Source organism: Vollenhovia emeryi, unplaced genomic scaffold, assembly GCF_000949405.1.
Source record: "Vollenhovia emeryi isolate VEMERY1.0 unplaced genomic scaffold, V.emery_V1.0 DF939159.1, whole genome shotgun sequence".
Classification (NCBI taxonomy): domain Eukaryota; kingdom Metazoa; phylum Arthropoda; class Insecta; order Hymenoptera; family Formicidae; genus Vollenhovia; species Vollenhovia emeryi.
In genome coordinates, this window is record NW_011967207.1 from 144,546 (window position 1) to 165,454 (window position 20,909).

At 34.4% G+C, this 20,909-nt stretch overlaps 3 protein-coding genes across 10 annotated transcripts in view; 2 read left to right on the forward strand and 1 right to left on the reverse strand.

Moving 5' to 3' along the window:
- Nucleotides 1-1,606, forward strand: part of LOC105564780 — a 5,612-nt gene extending 4,006 nt beyond the window's left edge. For all 3 annotated transcript variants that reach the window (XM_012017433.1, XM_012017435.1, XM_012017434.1), the window contains exon 3: nt 1,035-1,606. In XM_012017433.1, coding sequence (XP_011872823.1) covers nt 1,035-1,583 — 549 coding nt within the window. In that variant the 3' untranslated portion in view covers nt 1,584-1,606. The remainder of the gene's footprint in view (nt 1-1,034) is intronic.
- A 493-nt stretch (nt 1,607-2,099) lies between these two features.
- LOC105564779 (ATP-binding cassette sub-family A member 3-like) lies at nt 2,100-13,847 on the reverse strand. 5 transcript variants are annotated; one of them, XM_012017430.1, is made up of 29 exons: nt 13,735-13,847; nt 13,468-13,665; nt 13,126-13,226; nt 12,863-13,027; nt 12,580-12,796; nt 12,187-12,360; nt 10,568-10,845; nt 10,263-10,346; nt 9,267-9,426; nt 9,063-9,196; nt 7,903-8,058; nt 7,678-7,749; nt 7,458-7,596; nt 7,105-7,267; nt 6,805-6,905; nt 6,513-6,625; nt 6,373-6,449; nt 5,762-5,963; nt 5,518-5,709; nt 4,956-5,238; nt 4,604-4,729; nt 4,277-4,489; nt 3,943-4,203; nt 3,713-3,816; nt 3,497-3,640; nt 3,145-3,292; nt 2,769-2,979; nt 2,490-2,727; nt 2,100-2,342 (listed from the first exon to the last, which is right to left on the reverse strand). In XM_012017430.1, the coding sequence occupies exons 1-29, from the start codon at nt 13,766-13,768 to the stop codon at nt 2,118-2,120; spliced, it is 4,713 nt and encodes a 1,570-aa protein (XP_011872820.1). In that variant the 5' UTR covers nt 13,769-13,847; the 3' UTR covers nt 2,100-2,117. The 5 variants fall into 5 exon arrangements, with proteins under 5 accessions (XP_011872820.1, XP_011872819.1, XP_011872817.1 ...); XM_012017429.1 differs by having other exon boundaries at nt 2,490-2,706; nt 7,105-7,351; XM_012017427.1 differs by having other exon boundaries at nt 7,105-7,351.
- A 1,337-nt stretch (nt 13,848-15,184) lies between these two features.
- Nucleotides 15,185-19,485, forward strand: LOC105564781 (short-chain dehydrogenase/reductase family 16C member 6-like). 2 transcript variants are annotated; one of them, XM_012017437.1, is made up of 8 exons: nt 15,185-15,236; nt 15,500-15,681; nt 15,787-15,924; nt 16,465-16,659; nt 17,496-17,625; nt 17,840-17,957; nt 18,861-18,986; nt 19,096-19,485. In XM_012017437.1, exons 2-8 carry the CDS (start codon nt 15,523-15,525, stop codon nt 19,235-19,237), a joined length of 1,008 nt encoding a protein of 335 aa, XP_011872827.1. In that variant the 5' UTR covers nt 15,185-15,236; nt 15,500-15,522; the 3' UTR covers nt 19,238-19,485. The 2 variants fall into 2 exon arrangements, with proteins under 2 accessions (XP_011872827.1, XP_011872826.1); XM_012017436.1 differs by lacking the exon at nt 15,185-15,236 and having other exon boundaries at nt 15,380-15,681.
- Nucleotides 19,486-20,909: the final 1,424 nt, after the last annotated feature.

Sequence of the window (20,909 nt, forward strand, 5' to 3'; positions counted from 1 at the left end):
TGGTCATGGAAAGTTGGGAAAATGTCTTCTACCTGACTTTATCAATGTGCATGATATATTATGTCAATACCCCATTGACAATTTGAATAATGTGAAACACTTCCTGAAGTGTTATAAGCACAGCATCGATTGTTTCTTTTGTCGCTTGAAACAGATCAATGAGTTGAAGGTGATTAGAAATAACCTGTTTATTTCTCTATATCCTTCGCTATGTGGCGATCGAACGAAAAACCAACAACGTTTTTGTTTGGTTTTGAACCCGGGTCTCCGGATTACTAGACCAGCGCACAATCCTCTGCGCTACGATCGCCACACAACTAATAACGTCATGTTTCATTTACTTAAGGAAAAGTCTCATATTATGAGATAGGATCCTAATATGGGATAACGGGGTTTCTATTAGATTGATAGGCATCATCAGTTGATTCCACCATGAATTCATTGCCCTTGGAGCGAAATCTGGTTAGTGGAAAGTTCATTGTTAGATTGTGTAATCCCTACGAAAAGAGATTTGTGATTGAAAAACCTGTTATCTCGTATTAGAAATCTATCTCACAATAGAGGACTTTCTTCTATTAATAAGTAAATTAATTAGCAACGTCAGTGCTTTCTTGACCATACCTGGCATCTTTAATAATACAGAGAATTTATTGCGAAAAATACAATATTACCTCAGCCAGGGTTTGAACCTCTGAAGTGTTGTAAGCACAGCATCGATTGTTACTTTTGTCGCTTGAAACAGATCAATGAGTTGAAGGTGATTAGAAATAACCATCATTATCCCCCTCTACACTCTAGGCGGGCGTCTCACCTCGGTGGTCGAATTGGTGAGAATTGGCGAGACGCCCGCCTAGACTGTAGGGAGGTCTAGGTTCAAACTCTGGCTGAGGTAATATTGTATTTTTCGCAATATTCTCTGTATTGTTAAAGATGCCACGTATCAAGAAAACACTGACGTTATTAATTACCGCTGGCAACATTGAAGAATTCTGACTAGTAAATTAATTCGGTTAATTAAAAATTATTGTTTTCAGAATTTATCGTCGAAGATTCAAAACAGCTGCGTGTATCACAATGAAGATGTTACTTTAGTCGAATTGACAATGTACAACGTGAAAGATGTCTGCACTTACGACACTTATGATGTAGCAATATGTTTGCATTATTACTCTGACGAAACAAGACCTTATAAACTGTATACTAGTACGAATGATGTGGTAGCAAGGTCGCTATCTTTTTATAGAAGATTGAATACGTACTTCGTGCCGTTCTTGAAGAAGGATTTGAGTCCAGCATTTATGCAGATCATAAACTCGTACGGTGAATTTATTTGGCAGAAAGTTATGACGGCTAACGAAGACGACACCGAGGTATATGAGTACGAGGAGAAGGTATGTGAGAATGAAGAGGATGATGGATATGTGGATCAGTTTCTTTGCCGGCGAGACAGAAGCCTGAAGCTGCGCGCAAGTGAGGTGCAACTCAGGATTTCGTCAGATAAAATTGAAATGGAAGTTGACAGTGTTGAAAGAGACGGACGTAGAGATAAAATATCCGGGAGGAGTACAACGAGAAAAGAATGAAGAAACGAAATTGTGTAATAAAGTCACGCGGCTTGAAAGAGTAGCGCAGGTACTTAAAAACATCTATCGTGTGTGTAATATACGTTATTGTCAATAGCACGCCAACAGTAAAAGACAACGGCGATCAATTTTATTACTTTTATTTGTATATTTAAACATTTATTTAGCTACAACTATGTCGCAAATGTTAATGTGATATTGGCGAGTAAGAGTTTATGCGGTACATATGCTAGTATCAATTGTATTGAATTAACAATATTCTCCGAGAGACAGTAGGTGAAATTTAATGTTAATAGATGAATATCACTCAAGCAAATGCCTAGCGAGAAATGTTGGTTGCAAAGATGTTAAATCGATGTCAAATCGACACCAAACGCGTCGACTAGATGTCGATTTGATGTCGATCGACATCTTTTCAGTCAATCGTTTTCTCACTGGGTATGATGCATTAGATACAAAAATAACATTTATACAATAATAAAATGACATGCACTTAGTTACATATACAAAGGATTATGTGATAACAAAATTGATTTATATTTGACGCATAATACGTATAATCCACGAACGTAGACGCTCGTAAAGTGTTAATTTCTTCGATTTCCTTTGTTTCTTTGCCAAAGTCAGAAATACCTCGTCCATCGATGGTTGAGCGACCGAAAAGTCTGTGATCCACACATATCTCTGCCGTAACTTTTCGAGTTTATCAAACACGTAACTGTATGAAATGCCACTCTCCAATTCGTATTTAAGAACACCCTGCCGCGACGTAAAAATAAATTATGTATTTTGTATAACCTTAGTTTTTACTTTGTATCTTGGTAATAAAATCTCTCAAGCGCGTTTGACTTATCCAAATTGTCGAGCGGTAAATCAAATCGAAATGTAAAACTATGCTCCGCTTACCAAATAACTATCTTTGAATTTTATTGCTGGAAAAGTTTCATCGATGATTTTCTTGATCCTTTCGAGAGTCGCAAGTTGGTATCCCGGCACCACCTTAATGTTCAATATAAAATTACGGCCGTACTTGGCCTTTAGCTGCTCGCAAGATCCGATCGCGGTAAACTGGCCGTTAACCACAATACCAACGCGCAAACACACCGCTTCTGCTTCTTGCATGCTGAAATTCACAAAATCGAATCTAACGTACATGTATTTTGTTTATGAAGTCTGGGAACTAACCTGTGCGTAGTGATTAACACAGTCCTCCCCATCTCCCGTATCTGATGCAAAATTTCGCAGATTGCGTGTCTAGTCATTATGTCGACTCCAGCGGAAGGCTCGTCCATGAATATCATCGGCAAATCACCGACAAAACTTTGCAGTATACAAAGTTTTCTTTTAACTCCCCAGGGATAGTGGGCGATTTTCAGATTCTCAAAGTCCAACATGTCTAGAAATTGAATTTTATCATTCAATGAAAAATTACTTATAAATTATATTATAATTTATGTAAGTTATTAACGTAATTATTATACCATAATAATTACATTAATAAATATTGCAGCATTTTTTAACAAAGCGAGCAACTTTCAATTTTTAATTTGTATATTTTTACCTAATACATCTAGCCATTTGTTTACTTCGTCGTTGATGTGCTTGTATGGAATACCGCGAAGTGCCGCGTGAAGCTGCAAGTATTGTCTTCCCGTCATAAAATCGCTCAGTCCATTCATTTGTGGACAGTATCCTATCATACCTAGAAACTTGATGATATTTTTATACAATGGGAATTAACGTCCCGCCAATGGCTATATAATGTTACTTAGAAAATAAAATAGAAAGCTTATTTTTAGTCAAATGCCGAAGTTACGTAATCTGACAACAAAAGTTATGTGTCCCTTGATAAATGTCCAAGTGCTGATAACTTTGTCACTTTAATTTTCTCCAGAAATAATAAGATGACTCACCATCCTTTGATTTTTCGTGAACTCATACTCATACATCACTGCTTTTCCAGCCGACATTTTAGTTTGACTCACCAGCATTTTGTATATCGTCGACTTTCCCGCGCCGTTAAATCCTAACAAGCCAAAACACTCTTGATTGTAGACCTGGGTAGAAAATCTTTAATACTGCATTATGCATGTAGCAAGAAGAACAATGTGTAGCAACTAATCTCTCACACTAAAATTGATTCCTCGAACCACTGCTTCTCCAAAATATTGTTTCCTCAAATTTTGGACAGCGAGAGCAACTCGCGGTGGAAGCGATTTTGTTTCATCATAGTCTACACGTGCGGAAAGAGACACAATATTTTGCAACAAAGTTCAAACTTATTAATAATAAAAAACTTACGTTAAAGAATATTTTTTAATAAAGCGCAGTATAAATAGAGTTAATGTTTAATTTTTACATTTTATATATTCATTGACTCGCTTCTTTTCCTCCATGACTTCCGATTCAAGAATATCATCGTCTTTCGTGGCGGGCACAAAATAACTGTACCACTTTCTACGATTTTTTTCTTCAAACACTTCCAGCAATATGTAAAGAGCGAACATTTGGGATACCATTAATAGTATGTCGTCTATAACCGAGTGACAATACTCAGAGCCGGATTGTTTAATCAGCATTACATCCAGTTGCTTGTAACAACCTTTGCCTTCACAATTTTCTGAAATGTCAGATCAATGTTGTGTAGCGGAAATAATAATTTGTTATAATAATAATAAATTTTATGAGCTTACGACAACAAGGATCTTCAATATAAAATTCTGTATCGCAGGTATTAAAGTAGCTACATTGTCTGTTATATAAATTCAGCATAATGTAATTGCTTAAACCACAAGCTAGAATGTATGGTGGAAATATATGTACAAGAGCTTCGAACACGTATCTTCCGCTACTGCTAAGTACGCGAAATACCAACGGAAATATAATAGAGCCGTTCACCAGTAACACTGTAAAATGTATTCTACATTTAAATAAAGATGTTTTTGTGATAGGCAATTAAATTAGATGTCATTGTTTAACACTAAAATTTATAAACTGCAATGTAAAGTTGAGTTACTGACTGGCCGCGATATTGATCAATATCACGATTAGGTACGCATTTTCCTGCTTCCTCGTGAAAAGTTGTATGCAATAACCTAATGGAATGGCGCACCCTCCGTAACATAAGAATATCATTGACACTTGAACTGAAACGAGATCGATCATAATTAAATTTGAACTTTTAATTTCTTAATACATAACATTTTTGTTTTATGACGACACACTGCTCTGTCATCGCAAAATTCACGGAGAGATATTTAAAAAAAACACACGTTGACCTTTTTTTACATAAGTTTTAAAATACAAAGAATGAAAATTTTTTAACTGAAACATTAGTAGAAGTGAATATTTCGCGTATCTCCAAACTCTTACCAATCTCCAGAGCCGAGAAGGGCAACGTGCGACGATAGACGCTTAAGATAGCAATTCCGAAGAGCATTATGGAGAGCGCATATAAAAGGAAATCAATAATATACATGGGGATCCAGTAGGTTCGTGTAGATACACCTATCGCATTAGTCTGCAGCATTTTTGAGCGTGTATTTCGTTCTCGAATTCCCATGTCGATGGAGGGTAGAAGAAGGAACAAAGTTATTACTATTGCGGCGGTTTCCCAGTTTCGTATACTGCGCGGGTGGACCAATAAATGTTGCCACTGTAAACATCATAAGCCTTAATTTTTAAAGCCGCGAGCTGCGAAGAACGCAAAATGTTTACATTTTCGTACTTGAAAATAATTTTTATAATACATTGTGGCGTAAACATTTTATGGAATATTCAGAAATGCCCCTTTGTCTAAAGTTTTAGTTTGATTTCTTACACAATATTCTATAGAAATAATCCTTTAGTACAAAAGTGAGCGAGTCGGAAAATAATGGAAAATAGCTTCACTGTTTTCAGAATCAGTACAATTTAATTCATTAATTCATATCACCTGCCCCGGATGAATTAACGGGCGGCTAGTCAGTTTGATCCAGCAATTGTCTGAGCCGCAATGGTAACGCAGTAACGCGTTGTGTAGTAAGTTTAATGCGATTGGGCCGCTGTGTACTGCAGTGGACGAATACATAAGTTGCACATGTCCGTCCGCGTGCATGTCGATGGACATCACGTAACGATCCCTAAACTATAAAAAATTGATTAGCTGCCAGATTTTAAGACGACATCTTCTGCGATACCTCTATCGAGTGCAAGTCAGGATGGACCATGAGATCCGTGGCTGGGATATTTTTGGAAATGTGATAATTATGCCTCTCGCTGTATGCTTGACCAGTGATGTACAATGTGATAAGAAAGTCTTTCACGGGCTTGTCATCAGCTGCGTAATACAACACGTGAAAATTGTTGTCCATATAACTCGTCAGATTCATTATCTTCTCGCTACAGAAATAATTACGTCCAATTTAATTTTTTTACTTTGCTTTCGTAAAGTTATTTTTTATGCATATAATACGCGTATATAATATAATATAATAATAACACGCGTATATCACTTAGTTAATGCATGTATTCGTAATGTTTTGTACATCGCGAAACGACGCGATGCAGTGAATTATTTGTTGAGATAAAGAAGCAAAAGACCTTCGGACTTAAGAATTAAATGCCAGAATATTTTTTATAATCTTTTAGTACAATATCAGTGTGTTGAAAGCATAATTGCATTTTAACAATGTAGTGGAAGGTAGTGTGGCTGTTATAGAATAATATGACAAACATTATGTGTTAATTTGTATATTTACATGAAGAGTAATTGCTCTTTTTTATCGTAAGACAAGCAAGATTAACTTACGTCGTGTCGAAGAGGGCGAAATTGCCTAATTCGGCGATCATAGTGGTCACGGTAAGAGTAACAATCGCCAAGGTTATCTAAAGTGGCTTTAATTATTTACAATAATATCTACCTTGCTTTTGATAGAACGGAAAACTTACCGAAAACACGTATATTTTCCAGGAGGAAGCAACGTGTAATAATTTCTTGCAAAACATTGCAAGAACTTGCTGCCGCCGTAAAGCATTGCCGGTCAATCGCTTCCAAGGTACAGCTAATAATTAATATTTCAGGTTGATGTGTGTATTCACGGTATTCATATTAATAAATTATATAATATTATATGCATTTGGATTATTTTACAGGATTTATTATGGACCAATTCGAATTATTGGTATTATATATTTATTGTTATTTATATTTTACAACTCGACAGATAGCTAAAAACTTTACCTGTTTGCAACAAGTGCCGTCGCCGTTGTTGCACAATAAGCTCGTACTTGTTGCTGGGTAATTTCACACTACGTTCTTTAAATTGGCTTTCTAAACCTATTCTAAATACAGAGTAATTAGCGTTGATATCAGTTGATCATTTCTATTTTCCTATAATTAAAACTTAACAGCAAAATAATCTTTCTTACAATGATACACATTTTATAAAATATTCATTTGAGTTTTGACATTTAAATATAAGCAAGAGTTCACGAATAATCTCAAATTGAAGGTAAACGTTGGAAAGAAATGCGATTTTACCTGAGAAGTTGACCCTCGATACTGGCAGCACTCAATGCAATGGACACGATTTTCAGTTCTTCTTTATTGGATTCTAAATGTTGTAGCAATTTAGTGAATCGACTATTTCTCGGCACGCTGAATCTTATTACTAAACCCATCATGCTTCGCAGAGTAATCGGATCTGCTGAAAATTCTTGGATCTCCTTATGAATTCTCTCTACACTGCAATCCTCTTGTATCAATAAACTTAGTACATAACCGATACCTAGTTCCAATTAATTTTAGAAGAAGTTGACTAACTAGCAGCCAAAAAGTTTAGTTTTAACTTTATTCTTTAAAATTTCTTTTGTCAATAAGTTATTCAATCTTACCATATCGTCGATTCAAATACATCTTCGAACCGTAACATTCGACCCTTCCGTTTGCGATAATAGCGATTCTGTCGGCAAGAAAATCAGCAGCTTCCATGGAATTCGTTGCCATTATTATCGTCTTATGTCTTTTTATATCCTGCAAAGTGTTAATGCATATATTATTTTATACATTTCTCTACTTCAAATGTACGTAATCTGCTTATAGGAAACTACTCACCAAAAGTAAATCCCATATCTGTCTTTTGTGTTCGGGGTCGATACAGTACGTAGGTTCATCGAGGATGAGAATCTGCCCAAATAAATATTTTTTTAGCGATTTACATAATATTGCTTTAATGGAGCTATTGCCACCAATTTTATTAATTAGTTTATTAATTACAAAGTTTAATTCATCCTTGGATTTATTATAATTAAATGGTCAAATGTACAAATAAAATAACACCTTAGTGTTGCCGATAAGTGCCATTGCTAAACAAATTCTTCTTTGCGTATCAAAAGAGCAAGATTTCACTTTTGTATCTTTTACGTATTCTAAATCGAGCTGCTTCAACAGTTTTAGTGATTCCCTATAAGCATCCTCATAAGTCATTCCTTTCATCTGAAATAAGAATTGCATTATCGGACAAACTTTAAATACTTTTAAATTCGATAACTCTATCAATAAGTTTTGCTTATGTACATACATGTTATACTTGTATCGATAGTACCGAATAGCTTAGACTGAACTATTTATTTAATAATCAAAAAGCCATTTGGACTGATGGAAAAATAAGTAATATTAAATTAATTTTTCAAAAGAAAAGTTTGTTTAATTAACAACAACAAACAGAATTGCCGTTGATAAATTTTGGTATCTTCTGCATGTTACGATCCTCTTACGACAATTTGAATATTAATATATAATTTAATTAATATATTATAATATATAAACTAATCCTAACATGTAAAAATATTAACTAATGAGAATATTCTTAAAAGTCGCCAGCCATTCGACCACAAAGACTTCGGTGGTCGAATTGGTTGAGACGCCCGCCTAGAGAGAAGGGAAATTCAGGTTCAAACCGTGGATGAAGTAATATTTTTCGCAACAAATTTTCTTTATTATTAAAATTACCAGATACGGTCAATAAAAATCACTGATGTAAAAATATGTTGCGCCACAGTTAGTTAATCTAATAGTAGCATAATAGTGGCATAAATTATTATATTTTTTTCTATATCTTGTTTGAGTGGGTCAGAATTATTAACAGGCAGCCTAAGAGAGAGACAAGCTACTTGCTCACCAGTATTAAATTAGGCAATTAGAAACATAGTGAACAAACTGGTTCTTATTGAGATCAGTATGGTGCTAAATTTTAATACTTTTTAATATTTGTAAATTTAGTCTATGTTGCACGCGCTGTTGATTGTTCATTTTTACACGTTTCCACAAAAAATTGTAATCCTTAACGAAAAGAATGTATGTATGTACATACATAAACAATCTATATTAATTGACATTTTATATGTTAACTGTTTTGATGATAATATTACAAAAAGTATTTTTACTTTAGACTGAAAACATTTAATTCGCCACTGTTATTTTTTAAAATAATTATTTACCATGCCAAACATATAGAGATGTTGTATCGTTGTCAAGTAATGCACCAATATATTTTCCTGCGGGCAGTAACCAATCGGATATGGTGAATCTTTGTTCTCCAAGTAAACGTAGCCACGAGTCGGTTTGTACATTCCTGCCACATATCATAATTTCATTAATAACTGACTGGCAAAAGACGGCAATGAATTAATTTGCTATTATACCAATAATTATCTTTAACAAACAGCTTTTGCCGGATCCATTGTGACCCAAAATGACGCTGAATTCTTGATGATAAAAGTCAATTGTTACATTGTTTACAGCTGTTAGACGTTCGCCGATCTTGCCGAATTCTTTTTGGACACATCTCACACGAATTGACGACTATTGTTCATAAATCAATTATACAAATATAAACATAAATACATGTATTTACAATACACAATTTTTAATTGTCTATCCACTTTTTTATTTGAAATTTTAGAAAAAAATACTTGAAACAATTTTTGACTAAAGTATTTGTTTCACAATTAAAATGAGACACTACTTTAACATGATAATTTAATGTGTGATTTTGTATTCACAGAGTAGTAAAGAAGCAATGTGTAAGACATTAATTTGTAACGCAAATTCGAAAATGACATTGGAAAGATAATAAGAATACATAATAGTATAAAAATAGAGGAAAGGCTCCTGATATGAGATAGTGAAGTTCCTGCTAAATTAATAGGCGTCATCTGTTGGTTCCACCATGAATTTAGTACCCTTGGAGTGGAATTTATTTAGTGGAAAAATGATTGTTAGATCGTGTAATCGTTATAAAAAAGATTTGTCATTGAATTTGGACGTTGAATACTATCTCACATTGGAAGCCTATCTCATAATAGAGTACTTCCTTCTCTACTAATAATAGAATTTCAGGGTTGGAAAGTAACGCGCTAGTTGTAATGCCGTTACCGTTTTCGTTACTCTGTTTCGGTAACGATCGTTACTTTTTCAGTTTTAAGTTTTAATATTGATTATTAAATAATAATAATGTAATTTTATAATCTAACATCTTACTTTAGCATTTCAAAAAGGTAACGAAAAAAGTAACGAATCGTTACTTTCTAAGTAACAGTAACGGTAACGCGTTACTTTTTAAGGTAACGTTCCCAACCCCAGGAGAATTTTACTTTGAATTGCGTGTACTTGAAAACCATAGTGCGTGTCATATGTACCTTTATGTATGATGGTGTATGCTCTACTGCCGACCAATTAGTTGATCCTCGGATCGTTAAATCGTCATTGTCAAATATAGGTTTCTATGCAATGTATTTGTGTTTACAAAATTTATAAGAGATACATACGAATGTATACTCTCTTTTTCAATAAAACTCGTTTATTTAAAAGGAGAGGATAAATTCGAATATCAGAAAAAATACTACCACGCTCAAATATCAGTTATGTGCATAAGGCAACTTAAAAGAAAAAAAACATTATTGTATCTATTGTTATTTCGTAATTATAAACCTCTTTGATTTACTTTGCATAAGTAATACCAGGGCTTTGCGCTGCCAAATTTCCCCGGGTTAACATTGTCCAAGTATACCGCCAGTAGATACCAGAAAATAATATGCAACATCCATGCAAATAGAATTGTGCCAATCGGAACTTTCTCTGCGACGTGAATGATATCATGGGCGTTTCGTAGCGTTATCAGTTCAGAAAGCCATTGTGGCCACAAGTATGAGATAGGGCCAATGTAATCGCGCGGTTTCGTCTTTTGCCAGATATTTTTTAAATCCTCGCTTTCATAATCACCTATCAGTATAAAAGCCACAATAACCTCGTGTATCCTGAATATTTTAAGGATATTACACTTCTGATATCTTTCTTCTGATATCTCTTTTTAACAAATTATTGTTTACATTTTTATTATTTGGTTTGTATTTAAATAATTGTTTATTATTTAACTTTTCCTCAAAATAAATTTTTTAAACTTGTCTAGTCAAAATAGGAAAAGTATGATAAAAAAATGAAAAATCTAAATATGAGTTTACAGTAATAGTATAAAAAAAAGTAAAGACAGATTTATGGAGGTCGTGTTCATTAGTAATTAATAATTTGCCGGAACTGGTATAGAAAAAATGTTTTATTTATCACATTGCCTATTCTGTAATACGTAAAATCCGATTTCACTAAAATATAGGTATCTCATATTGATATAAAATCAGATATCATATTTCAGATGAAATAATCTCATGACTTTTTAAAATCTGAAAGACATCTCTCAGATATCCAAGTGATATCTGAATAGTTTTTTCTATCAGATATTGCAATATTTATATACTTTCCACATATCTTTGTAACATTTTTTTGCTGTGTGGGAACATTTACCTCTCGTACATATTATTCCTTATTTACACGACACATGTACACGTGTTTAATCAATTAATTTGTGAGGTATTTTAAATAAATGGTAAGAGAAGGGGCTCAGAGCCAGAACAAGATTGTGGTGTCCAAACAACTTTTTAATTAATTAAATGCATATACATATACGTTTCGGTCCTTATTGGACCGTCTTCAGTATAAAAAGGAAGAATAAATACAATTTATGTTTTAAATAAGTTCTTAAACTGTATAGATTACAAAGCTATATTAAATTTGTATTATATAATTATGAATGCAAATAGTATATTCCTCTGGTACGTGGTAAATGCACGATTTTAATGAAATATAAATTGCTAGATGAAAGATACCGTCGGCTTATGATCGGTAGATCTGTGCTCTAAATATTGTGCTAAACTGGCTCGGATGATAATATATACGCTCGAATAACTTGCTTGAATAATGAGCAATACATGGTATGCGACCCATATAAGACTTCCTTGTTTTGCAATACATATTCGCTATTAATTTACACTTAAATTTACATAACGCTATTAATGTATGCTATTAATATACACTATAATAAAAAGAATGTATTTTGAAATGCATGCGAATGAAAGTTTATCTCTTTATTCGATTTGAATGAGCATCACGTATGAAAATTTATGTAAGCGATTACGAATCAATAATGTACGTATATGAATGATATTTTGATCGCGCCGTTAAAAAATAATCACGTTATTTAGATTAAACTGAAATAACGGGCTGACTCACCGAAATCCGTGCGGATCGTGAAAGCGATTATTCCATACAGCAAACCGTTATGCGGCAGAATCAGTGAACTGATCTTCCACAGGACAGATTCTCTTACCAGGAATTGATCCAGAACGAGTGTCAAGTGTCCCAAGATAAGCCAGAAGAAAACCGACGTGAGCAATGCTTTTGTAGCTACGACAAAATGACTTGTAATTATAAGAGGATCGGGAGTTTCAGTGGCAAGAATCGCATTTTCTGACAGACTAATAAATAAATAAAAACACACACTTTAATACGGCGAGAGCATCGGACAAAGTTACTAACAAAGCTCGTATTGTTTTCTCACGCATGCATTTGCATTCATTCATACTGCGCGCTCTCGTTTTTACTCGCATTGCTATAGTTACGTACAATGGTCGAAAAATGTGCCGACGGTGAACATGAAGAGTACTGAGAGTATATTGTACATTATAATAAATATAGCGGTGGCGAGCGCGTTTATGGCCGAAAACACGGGGGACAGAAGGATTGTGCATGCAACCGTCAGAGGTAACAGGGTGATCATAAGGTAATTAAGCCATCCAACGTACAACATGGCGAAAGATATGTTTGTTAATCTCATAAGACCCTGGAATAAGATGAGAAATTGTATTGGACGAAAACAAAATAAATTGTGTTCCGCAGAAACACTCACTCTAAATCCAGTTTCTTTGTCGTGGAGCGCCTTCCTTAGCGTCGCTGCTGGCGGCAAGAGGAAGGCGATAACCATGATATAATAGATTATGCTTATGTTAGGTCGAATGGCGTACGGTAAGATTAAAAAATCTCCTTTGTAAAATGGAAATCGGCCGATAGTTAGCTGCAAAGTCGCCCACTCTTGTTAACCGCTCTTTACATCTTGCTTACAACGATTACTTGTGTCAGTCCCGTTGCACGTTCGTTATTTACATTACTTACGTTATCAGCGATCTTCGAGAGCGTCGGATCTGTCCACATTTCCACGAAGGACCTCTCAATCGCGACTTGCAGCGCCATGAAACCACTTGATACGTACGGATCTTTTGTGGCAAATATTAAATAATTTATTAATTATTTTAAATCACTTGTGCTTAAGGTGCGTTGAAAATTAAATGCGCCATCGTTGTTACTATATTAATTTTTCAATGTAAATAAAATAAAATAAATAATGGTTTTTAAGGGCAAAATATGTCTCGACATAAAGTTCATTTGGAAAATAGCTTTATGGGTTACGATTTAAAATGTCAACGTCTACTTCTGAAAATATAACATTTAAAATACCTTTTAGGGCGGGCTCTTCCTCGTGCATCATAATCATACGATTCTCGCCTATTTCGGACGAACGTATTTTGTATTCTAAGACTTTCGGTTTTCCATACGCGAACTTATCAATCTCAAATATCGCCCACAGCACCTTGGAAGTGTCATTTTTCGCGTAACGTGAACGCACGAGATTAATTTCACCGTCCGCTGCTTCAACTGATGTGTGATATGTAGCTTTCATTTAGTTTCTTTTCTCGTATAAGCGTGCTTAGAATATTATCTTACTATTTGTACGAAGCATTTTCGCAGCTTTCAGCATCAGCTCGTCTACAAATGTACTTTTTGGCGCATACAAGCATTGCACATCGTTCGGCAATTTTGCCAGGATATCATCTCGACTATATCGATCTAAATCCTTCATGTGAAATATAAGAGATGTATGCGTACTTTATTAGAATTATTAAAACAGTTATTAAATATTTAGCATGATAATGTATAACTTTATTGTGCATAAAAATTTTATTATATATAATTATCTGTACTTATCTTCTAATTCTAAATATAACATAAGACATTTTAAAAAGTGTATAGTTTTGATATTAATTAATTAATGGATAAGAAATGACTTAAAATATAACATTAGGTATAGAGGTTATTGGAAATAATGAAATTGTGTATCAAGATAAATTTGTTTAATTCAATTTTACGATTACGAGTTAGGTTACCTGCGAGTGAAGAGCGCGCGGGTCAAACATGAAGCGTATCTGTAACGAAAAGATAATGGCAATAATTATCTCCAGTGCAGTGGTTATCGGACTGTGCAGCCGCATAAGCACGGCTTTCCACATAAGAATCCGCCATCCCGTCCAGAATTTCCTGAGTTTCGGATGCCCGACAATCTTTCTCACTCGCAGCATCTTGGTTCACACCGCAAGATTAAATCGCTTGACCAAATGCTCGCGAAGCTATTTTGCGGTCTGTTTAACACAAAGAGAAAGAGAGAAAGCAAGCGGGTTTTCCGCATAGTTGAGAAAGCGAACGATTCTTGACAACTGCTTTTATGCAGAGATTAACAATATTTTCTGCGAAATAAAACAACGGAGCAATTTTGATCGGAGCGAAATTATGTCGGGACAGAGTAGGCATCGCTATGACAGTGACAAATTTTCAACGACACAATTTTTAAGTTGCATATATTTATTTCTCAAATTAATGAAATGTTTAGTAATCAAGAGGACATTTTGAAATCTAAATAGGACGTTTTTAAATCTAAGACATCTTAAAATAGATTTATAGAATTATCGGAATATATGAGATATTTACGATTTTTAATTTTTCAAATGTTCAAAAATTGCAAGGTTCCAAAAATTTCGAATTTTAAATTGCAAAAGTCAAGAACGTCAAAATTTGATAAAATATTACGAAATGATATAATCAGCGGAGATTGTGTTATTTGCTAAAAGTTGACAGGTATAATTTCATTAAAAACAGCCTGAGCCACTAGTTTTATCGATGAGTCTAATTAAATTAATTCAATTTGTCTATAAATTGTTATAGAATATTAGAAAAAAAGAGTAATTTTCGAGTCGATCTGCGATTGATATTGTAAATCCACATATCGCTGTCATGGTTACGAGCTGTCATTAGTCCGACGACACAGTGTTCTTAGAACTGCGTCATCAGTTTTCGAGATTTTTAAATAAACGGGTCGCCCCACCGTCGACGCAGTAGGAAGGAAAGTGATCGGCGAACACACGGTCTGCTGAGGCTTGCGTCACGAGATCGCGGTGCGCTTGCGAGATTTATGAGCGGATTTATACATTCATTTTTTCCATCTCTATTTGGGAAATTTTATCAAATCCAACATGAAATTTGTTAAGTTCCTCAAGAAACGGCAATTATCGGGATTGAAATAATTTTACTGTTTTGGAGAAGTTTCTTTCTTGTCGCACAATTAAATGTGAAATTTTTAATTAGCGAGACGGACATTGTAATGATGATTAATGAATTTAATTTCTTCTCTAATTTATTATCAAGTCGGCTTATTTAGGTATAACTGTTAACCATTCCAAGATGGGCATTATCCAACGTATTTTCAAAGACATAAAATTGCACCGACTGTTTCTGGATCTGTCTCTTTTGTCAGCCAGGATAAGTCTGGCGATGATAATTGCAACTTTCAGAATGATTTTACCGTGTTCCATGAAACGTTTACTAGGAGAAACCGTTCTCGTAAGTTCCGCTTTTCATTAAATTGGTCAAAATGTTGCAATAGCTTTAAATCCTTCAAATCTACACCATGTTCTTTCGCAAAAGTTTTGTTAACATTGAAATTAGATTACTGGAACCGGCCATGGAATCGGCCGCGAATTAGCCATTCAGTTATCCTCGATGGGTTGTATCATTGTCTGTTGGGATAACGATATTGATGGCAATCGATCAACAATGAGAGAAGTGTCAAAAAATGGCGGAGAGGTAAGTATATATTTAATCAGGTTTGGGAAGTAACTCGTTACTTGTTACAGTTACAGTTCTTTTTTTTGGGGTGACTCGTAACTTAAATTCGTTACTTTCTCTCCATCTGTAACTGTAACTTAACTCAGTTACATTTTTTCGATAACTATTTCGATAACTAGTTCAATAGTTACTTTATATATTTTTAAACCTCCACAGATCGCATTGGGCTTTGCATTACATTAATGCATAAACTTTATCGGCGCTTTACAATTCACATGCAAATTTGATATTTTTATTTTTATCGCAAGAAAGTGACTGTAACTGTAACGCATTACTTTTCAGAATTGGTAACTTATAACTGTAACTAGTTACATTTTTAGCGAAAAAACACTGTAACTAGATACTTTTATAAAATAACTTTTCCAGCCCTGTATTTAATTTAACTGTTTGTTAAATTTTTGCATTTTGTTTTCAAATTTTTAATATTTTTCCCGAGGAAAGACATGACTATGACAGGCGCCAATAAAAAGGCACGGGTATATCTGTAAGTACTTTTAGGTTTACGGTTTTGTGGTCGACGTCTCAAAGAGATTGGAAGTGCGCGAGACGGTGAGACTGATGAGAAAAGTCGGTGTGCCGGATGTGACGATACTCATTAACAATGCGGCTGTATTATACCATAAGTCATTCTCGAGTCTTGATCCGGACGACGTAGAGAGGACATTTGACGTTAACGTACTTTCAAACTTTTGGGTGTGCATTAAAAATTTATTCTTCACTTATATTCATTTAATCGAATATCTATTAAATAATTTTGCGCTTTAAACGCGTGTGGCTTCACAATTATCCTGAATGAATGACATTTAACCATAATAATCCATTTACGTACATTCGTAAAGTTCAATTAGATTAAATAACGTTCTTATAAATATCTTTTAATCAGAATTTCATTAGTATGTCTATTACCCACACAGCACAGAAAGATTGCAGGAAGATTGCAGAAATGTTACATTGCAAGATTGCAATATTGCAGCAACGTTGCGCAACATTGCTGCAACGTTTCTGGAGGATTGCAGCAACGTTGAAATGTCCGCCCTCGGAGAGATTGCAGTGTAACATTATAGCAATGCTGCACTGCAATATTTTTGGAATAATTTGTTGTTGTTGTACATAAGCGGAGAATTTACTAATTACATATGCATCCGGGCCTTTTTCAATACACAGCAAGCTATTGCGAAGCAACCTAAGGAGATTATGTCGCTTCGCAATAGATGGAGATTGCGAGCAACACCGCACTGATCAAGTAAAATTATTGGTATCAACGAAAATAACATTATAAAATTCTCGTAATTAGAAAAAAATTTTTAATTGAAAATATAGTATTTTCATTATTTTTGAAACATTGCTGCAATATTGCTATCGAAAATTTGCAATTTTATATCTCTGCAATGTCTCTGCAAGATTGCACTGCAATTTTCAAGATTGTAACGTTTCTGCAATGTAACTGCAACAATCTGTGCTGTATGGGTAAACAGCAATTTTTGAGAGGTAAATTAATTTACAGTAATTAAAACTTTTATCTTAAATAGACGATAGAAGCGTTTCTGCCTACGATGCTGATGAAAGGGAGCGGTCACATAGTAGCGATAAGTAGTATGTGTGGTATTTACGGGGTGTCGCAGAAGGTGGCGTACTGCTCATCAAAATTTGCCGTGAGAGGTATCTTCGTCGATATGTTTCTTCGATTTGGAGGGGAGGGGATTTTATTAATCAACTAATGAGAATATTTTTAAAAGTCGCCAGCAGTAATTAACAACATCGGTGATTTTTATTGACCGTATCTGGCAATTTTAATAATACAGATTTTCTGTATTATTAAAATTGCCAGATAGGGTCAATAAAAATCAAGGATTTTATTAAGTTTAATTTGTAGGACTTATGGAGGCCCTTCACGAGGAAGTACGATTGAATGAGAGGAAACCTAACATCCATTTCACGACGATATATCCGTTCTACGTTGACACAGGATTAGCGAAGGATCCTGAATACAGGTGAAAAGACACTTTATTTCGAGTAATAGACGCTTTGTGAGAAGTAACAGACAAATAACACGCAAGTCTAATGTACACGCAATGTAATTATGTCTCACTCATTATGCATCGCATGCGGTTGTACTCATGGTGTTATTAATTAAACAAGTACTTTTTTTAACGAGTATACAACGACGATATCCATGACGAAATAACGTTTCCGCGCAGACCTCTTCCGGCCTAGTCGCGATAATTTGCACGCGAGCATTGTATGCATTTACGAAACGAATTGTCTTTATCCACCGTAACCTAGTGTAATTGCATGGAATGTAATTAGCGCGCAGTAAGTGGAACGGTCCAATCTATGAAGTAATAATGAGATTAGAAGGAAATTGTTGCGTCTATGATTCACTGTCTTCGGCAATTTCCAATCTTTGTTTCCAATTATAATGAGCAATAATTATAAAAGGAAACGCTTAAGATTGCGGACTTGAAAGAAATCATAATGTGTTACTCGGAGTAAAACTTTATTACCTCTCTTTTCTCATAGCAGAAAAATATCTCACACAGACTACATCTTCGAAGTACAGGTTTAAACCCGTTTATTAATTAATTAATAATAAAAACTTGCCTCCATTTAACAATCTTCCTCTCAAGTTTACACATAAAATAATTACATTACCGTAATCAACGTTATTGCTTTAAGTGACATTATTGTGTCGCTGTTTGATTTTTTTTTATAATTCAATAACAAAATGTGATTACTTTAAGTGTAAAATGGACAAGAAAATTATTATATGGAGACAAATTTTTTGTCCATATGATGTAACATAATTTTTTTACAACAGTGCTCGATAATTTACTTGTTTTCTATCTGTGATGATAATGGATTAAAAATAAACTTTAATTTAGAATCAATTACAGATTTCCTTATATCTTTGGCGTCGTGACACCAGAATACGCCGCCCGAGAGATAATTAAAGCGATACGGAGAAACGATACGGAATATTCAATACCGCGAAGTCTCTTTTCTCTGAATGTAATCAACAGGTATATATCGAAAGTGTTAAAAGCCGCGCAGTTATCATCCATTTCATAATCAAATTTGTATTGTTATCTAAGTCATAAACGTTCGTTTTTTACGTTTCTTCTTCTTCAGAATTCTTCCGGAGAGCGTGATGCGTTTGATATTAGACTTTTTAGCGGATGTCGATCGAAAGCAGAAGGAAAGAGACGCAATGAATTCGAGATTAGATTTGATATGCTCAGAGAGTACAAAACTTAGAGATTATGCACAGTAAAGGTGCACTTATACTTTTTTTTATTAGATATTTACATAACGGATGAAACGAGAAAGTCTGTTTGTAGTATATCACATCTGTTAATCGTAGTATATTCATTAAGTATGTAGTAAATTTATTATTGAATTAATAAATATATATTTTCTCTGCGTTTTTTATCAGTTACTAATGTGGCAATTGGGTGCGGACTTTATTGGGATTTTTAAGAAAGTCTTGAGATTCATGGAAAATTCATGGAAAATTGAAAAAAGCAACGTTGCAGCAACGTTGAAATGTCCGCCCTCAGAGAGATTGCAGTGCAACATTATAGCAATGTTGCAGTGCAATATTTTTGGAATAATTTGTTGTTGTTGTACATAAGCAGAGAATTTACTAATTACATATGCATCCGGGCCTTTTTCAATACACAGCAAGCTATTGCGAAGCAACCTAAGGAGATTATGTCGCTTCGCAATAGATGGAGATTGCAGGCAACACCGCACTGATCAAGTACTTATAAATTATTGGTATCAACGAAAATAACATTATAAAATTCTCGTAATTAGAAAAAATTTTTAAATAGAAAATATAGTATTTTTATTATTTTTGAAACATCGCTGCAATATTGCTATCGAAAGTTTGCAATTTTATGTCCCTGCAATGTCTTTGCAAGATTGCACTGCAATTTGCAAGATCGTAACGTTTCTGCAATGTAACTGCAACCATGTCTACGCTGTATGGGATATATTATACTTTTACTTTTCCACCATGTGTGTTTGTATAAACATGCTGGTGTAAGAGGCCCGATGTTCGCTCTGGAACATGTCGGGTGGAAAAGTATACCGTTCTTTTAGAAAGTAAACTCGAAATGTATCAAGTGTGCAGTCACAATCACCCTATTATTGTCGGCTCGTTGTATTATGTAATTAAACTTGTTAGTTTCGGTCAGTACACGAAATACATCTTTATCGATTTACACCGTGGTTACGTGGATCTTGTAAAAATTACATCGCTCGAGCGCACCCACGTTCCTTCCGCGTCATTACTCCTAATGGCAAGTTTCTCGTGGCATAATTTCGCTATTCGATATCAACATGCGTCATTTAACGTACCCGAATGTGCGTACGTACAGAGTTTTTGTTCATGCGTAATTTGATGATTGAATTCTTGGCTCGAGATCAATATTAATAATGAGCCTTGTCCGTGTTTACGCGAATTTTACCTTGTAACTTTAAGTATACGACAATTTGCACAGGAGTGGAAGCTTATATAACTTTAGTATATTTCTTACAAATATTGTACATTAGGTGCAGACAACTTCTTGGAACGATTGATAATGCGGCAAGGTCAGGGAGAAAGAAGAGTATTATGTAAATTAAAAATATTACTCATTAAATACAATAGCTTTTTGTGCGAACTGATCGATATTGGAAAAAGATCATTCAATCGACACTTTATATTTAGCAATATTTAGCAAAATGTGCACTCTTTTAAAATGAGAACGAGAGTATACTATATTATATTTAAATACAAGAAGCATCCCAGTGAGAAATGATTGGCTTGACTTTAAACAGTAGACGAAACTGGTCCCGCTATAAAATCAGGATGTCGTTTTATGTACGTCATGTGTCTAAACTTAGAAGGTTTTATTTTCCTGTTACGCAGGCAACGAGCATTTTGACATCGTCACATA

What these genes read in the sequence shown, in the direction of transcription:
- LOC105564779 (XM_012017427.1), bottom strand. Translation starts at nt 13,768, where the DNA reads ATGCTGAAAGCTGCGAAAATGCTTCGTACAAATA. An exon ending in ATACACCATCATACATAAAG is followed by an intron (nt 9,427 to 10,262) that starts GTACATATGACA and finishes TATGAACAATAG; the next exon opens with TCGTCAATTCGTGTGAGATG. An exon ending in TATTGAAGATCCTTGTTGTC is followed by an intron (nt 4,204 to 4,276) that starts GTAAGCTCATAA and finishes CTGACATTTCAG; the next exon opens with AAAATTGTGAAGGCAAAGGT.
- LOC105564781 (XM_012017437.1), top strand. Translation starts at nt 15,523, where the DNA reads ATGGGCATTATCCAACGTATTTTCAAAGACATAAAATTGCACCGACTG. An exon ending in ACGTACTTTCAAACTTTTGG is followed by an intron (nt 16,660 to 17,495) that starts GTGTGCATTAAA and finishes TATCTTAAATAG; the next exon opens with ACGATAGAAGCGTTTCTGCC. An exon ending in TCTCTGAATGTAATCAACAG is followed by an intron (nt 18,987 to 19,095) that starts GTATATATCGAA and finishes CTTCTTCTTCAG; the next exon opens with AATTCTTCCGGAGAGCGTGA.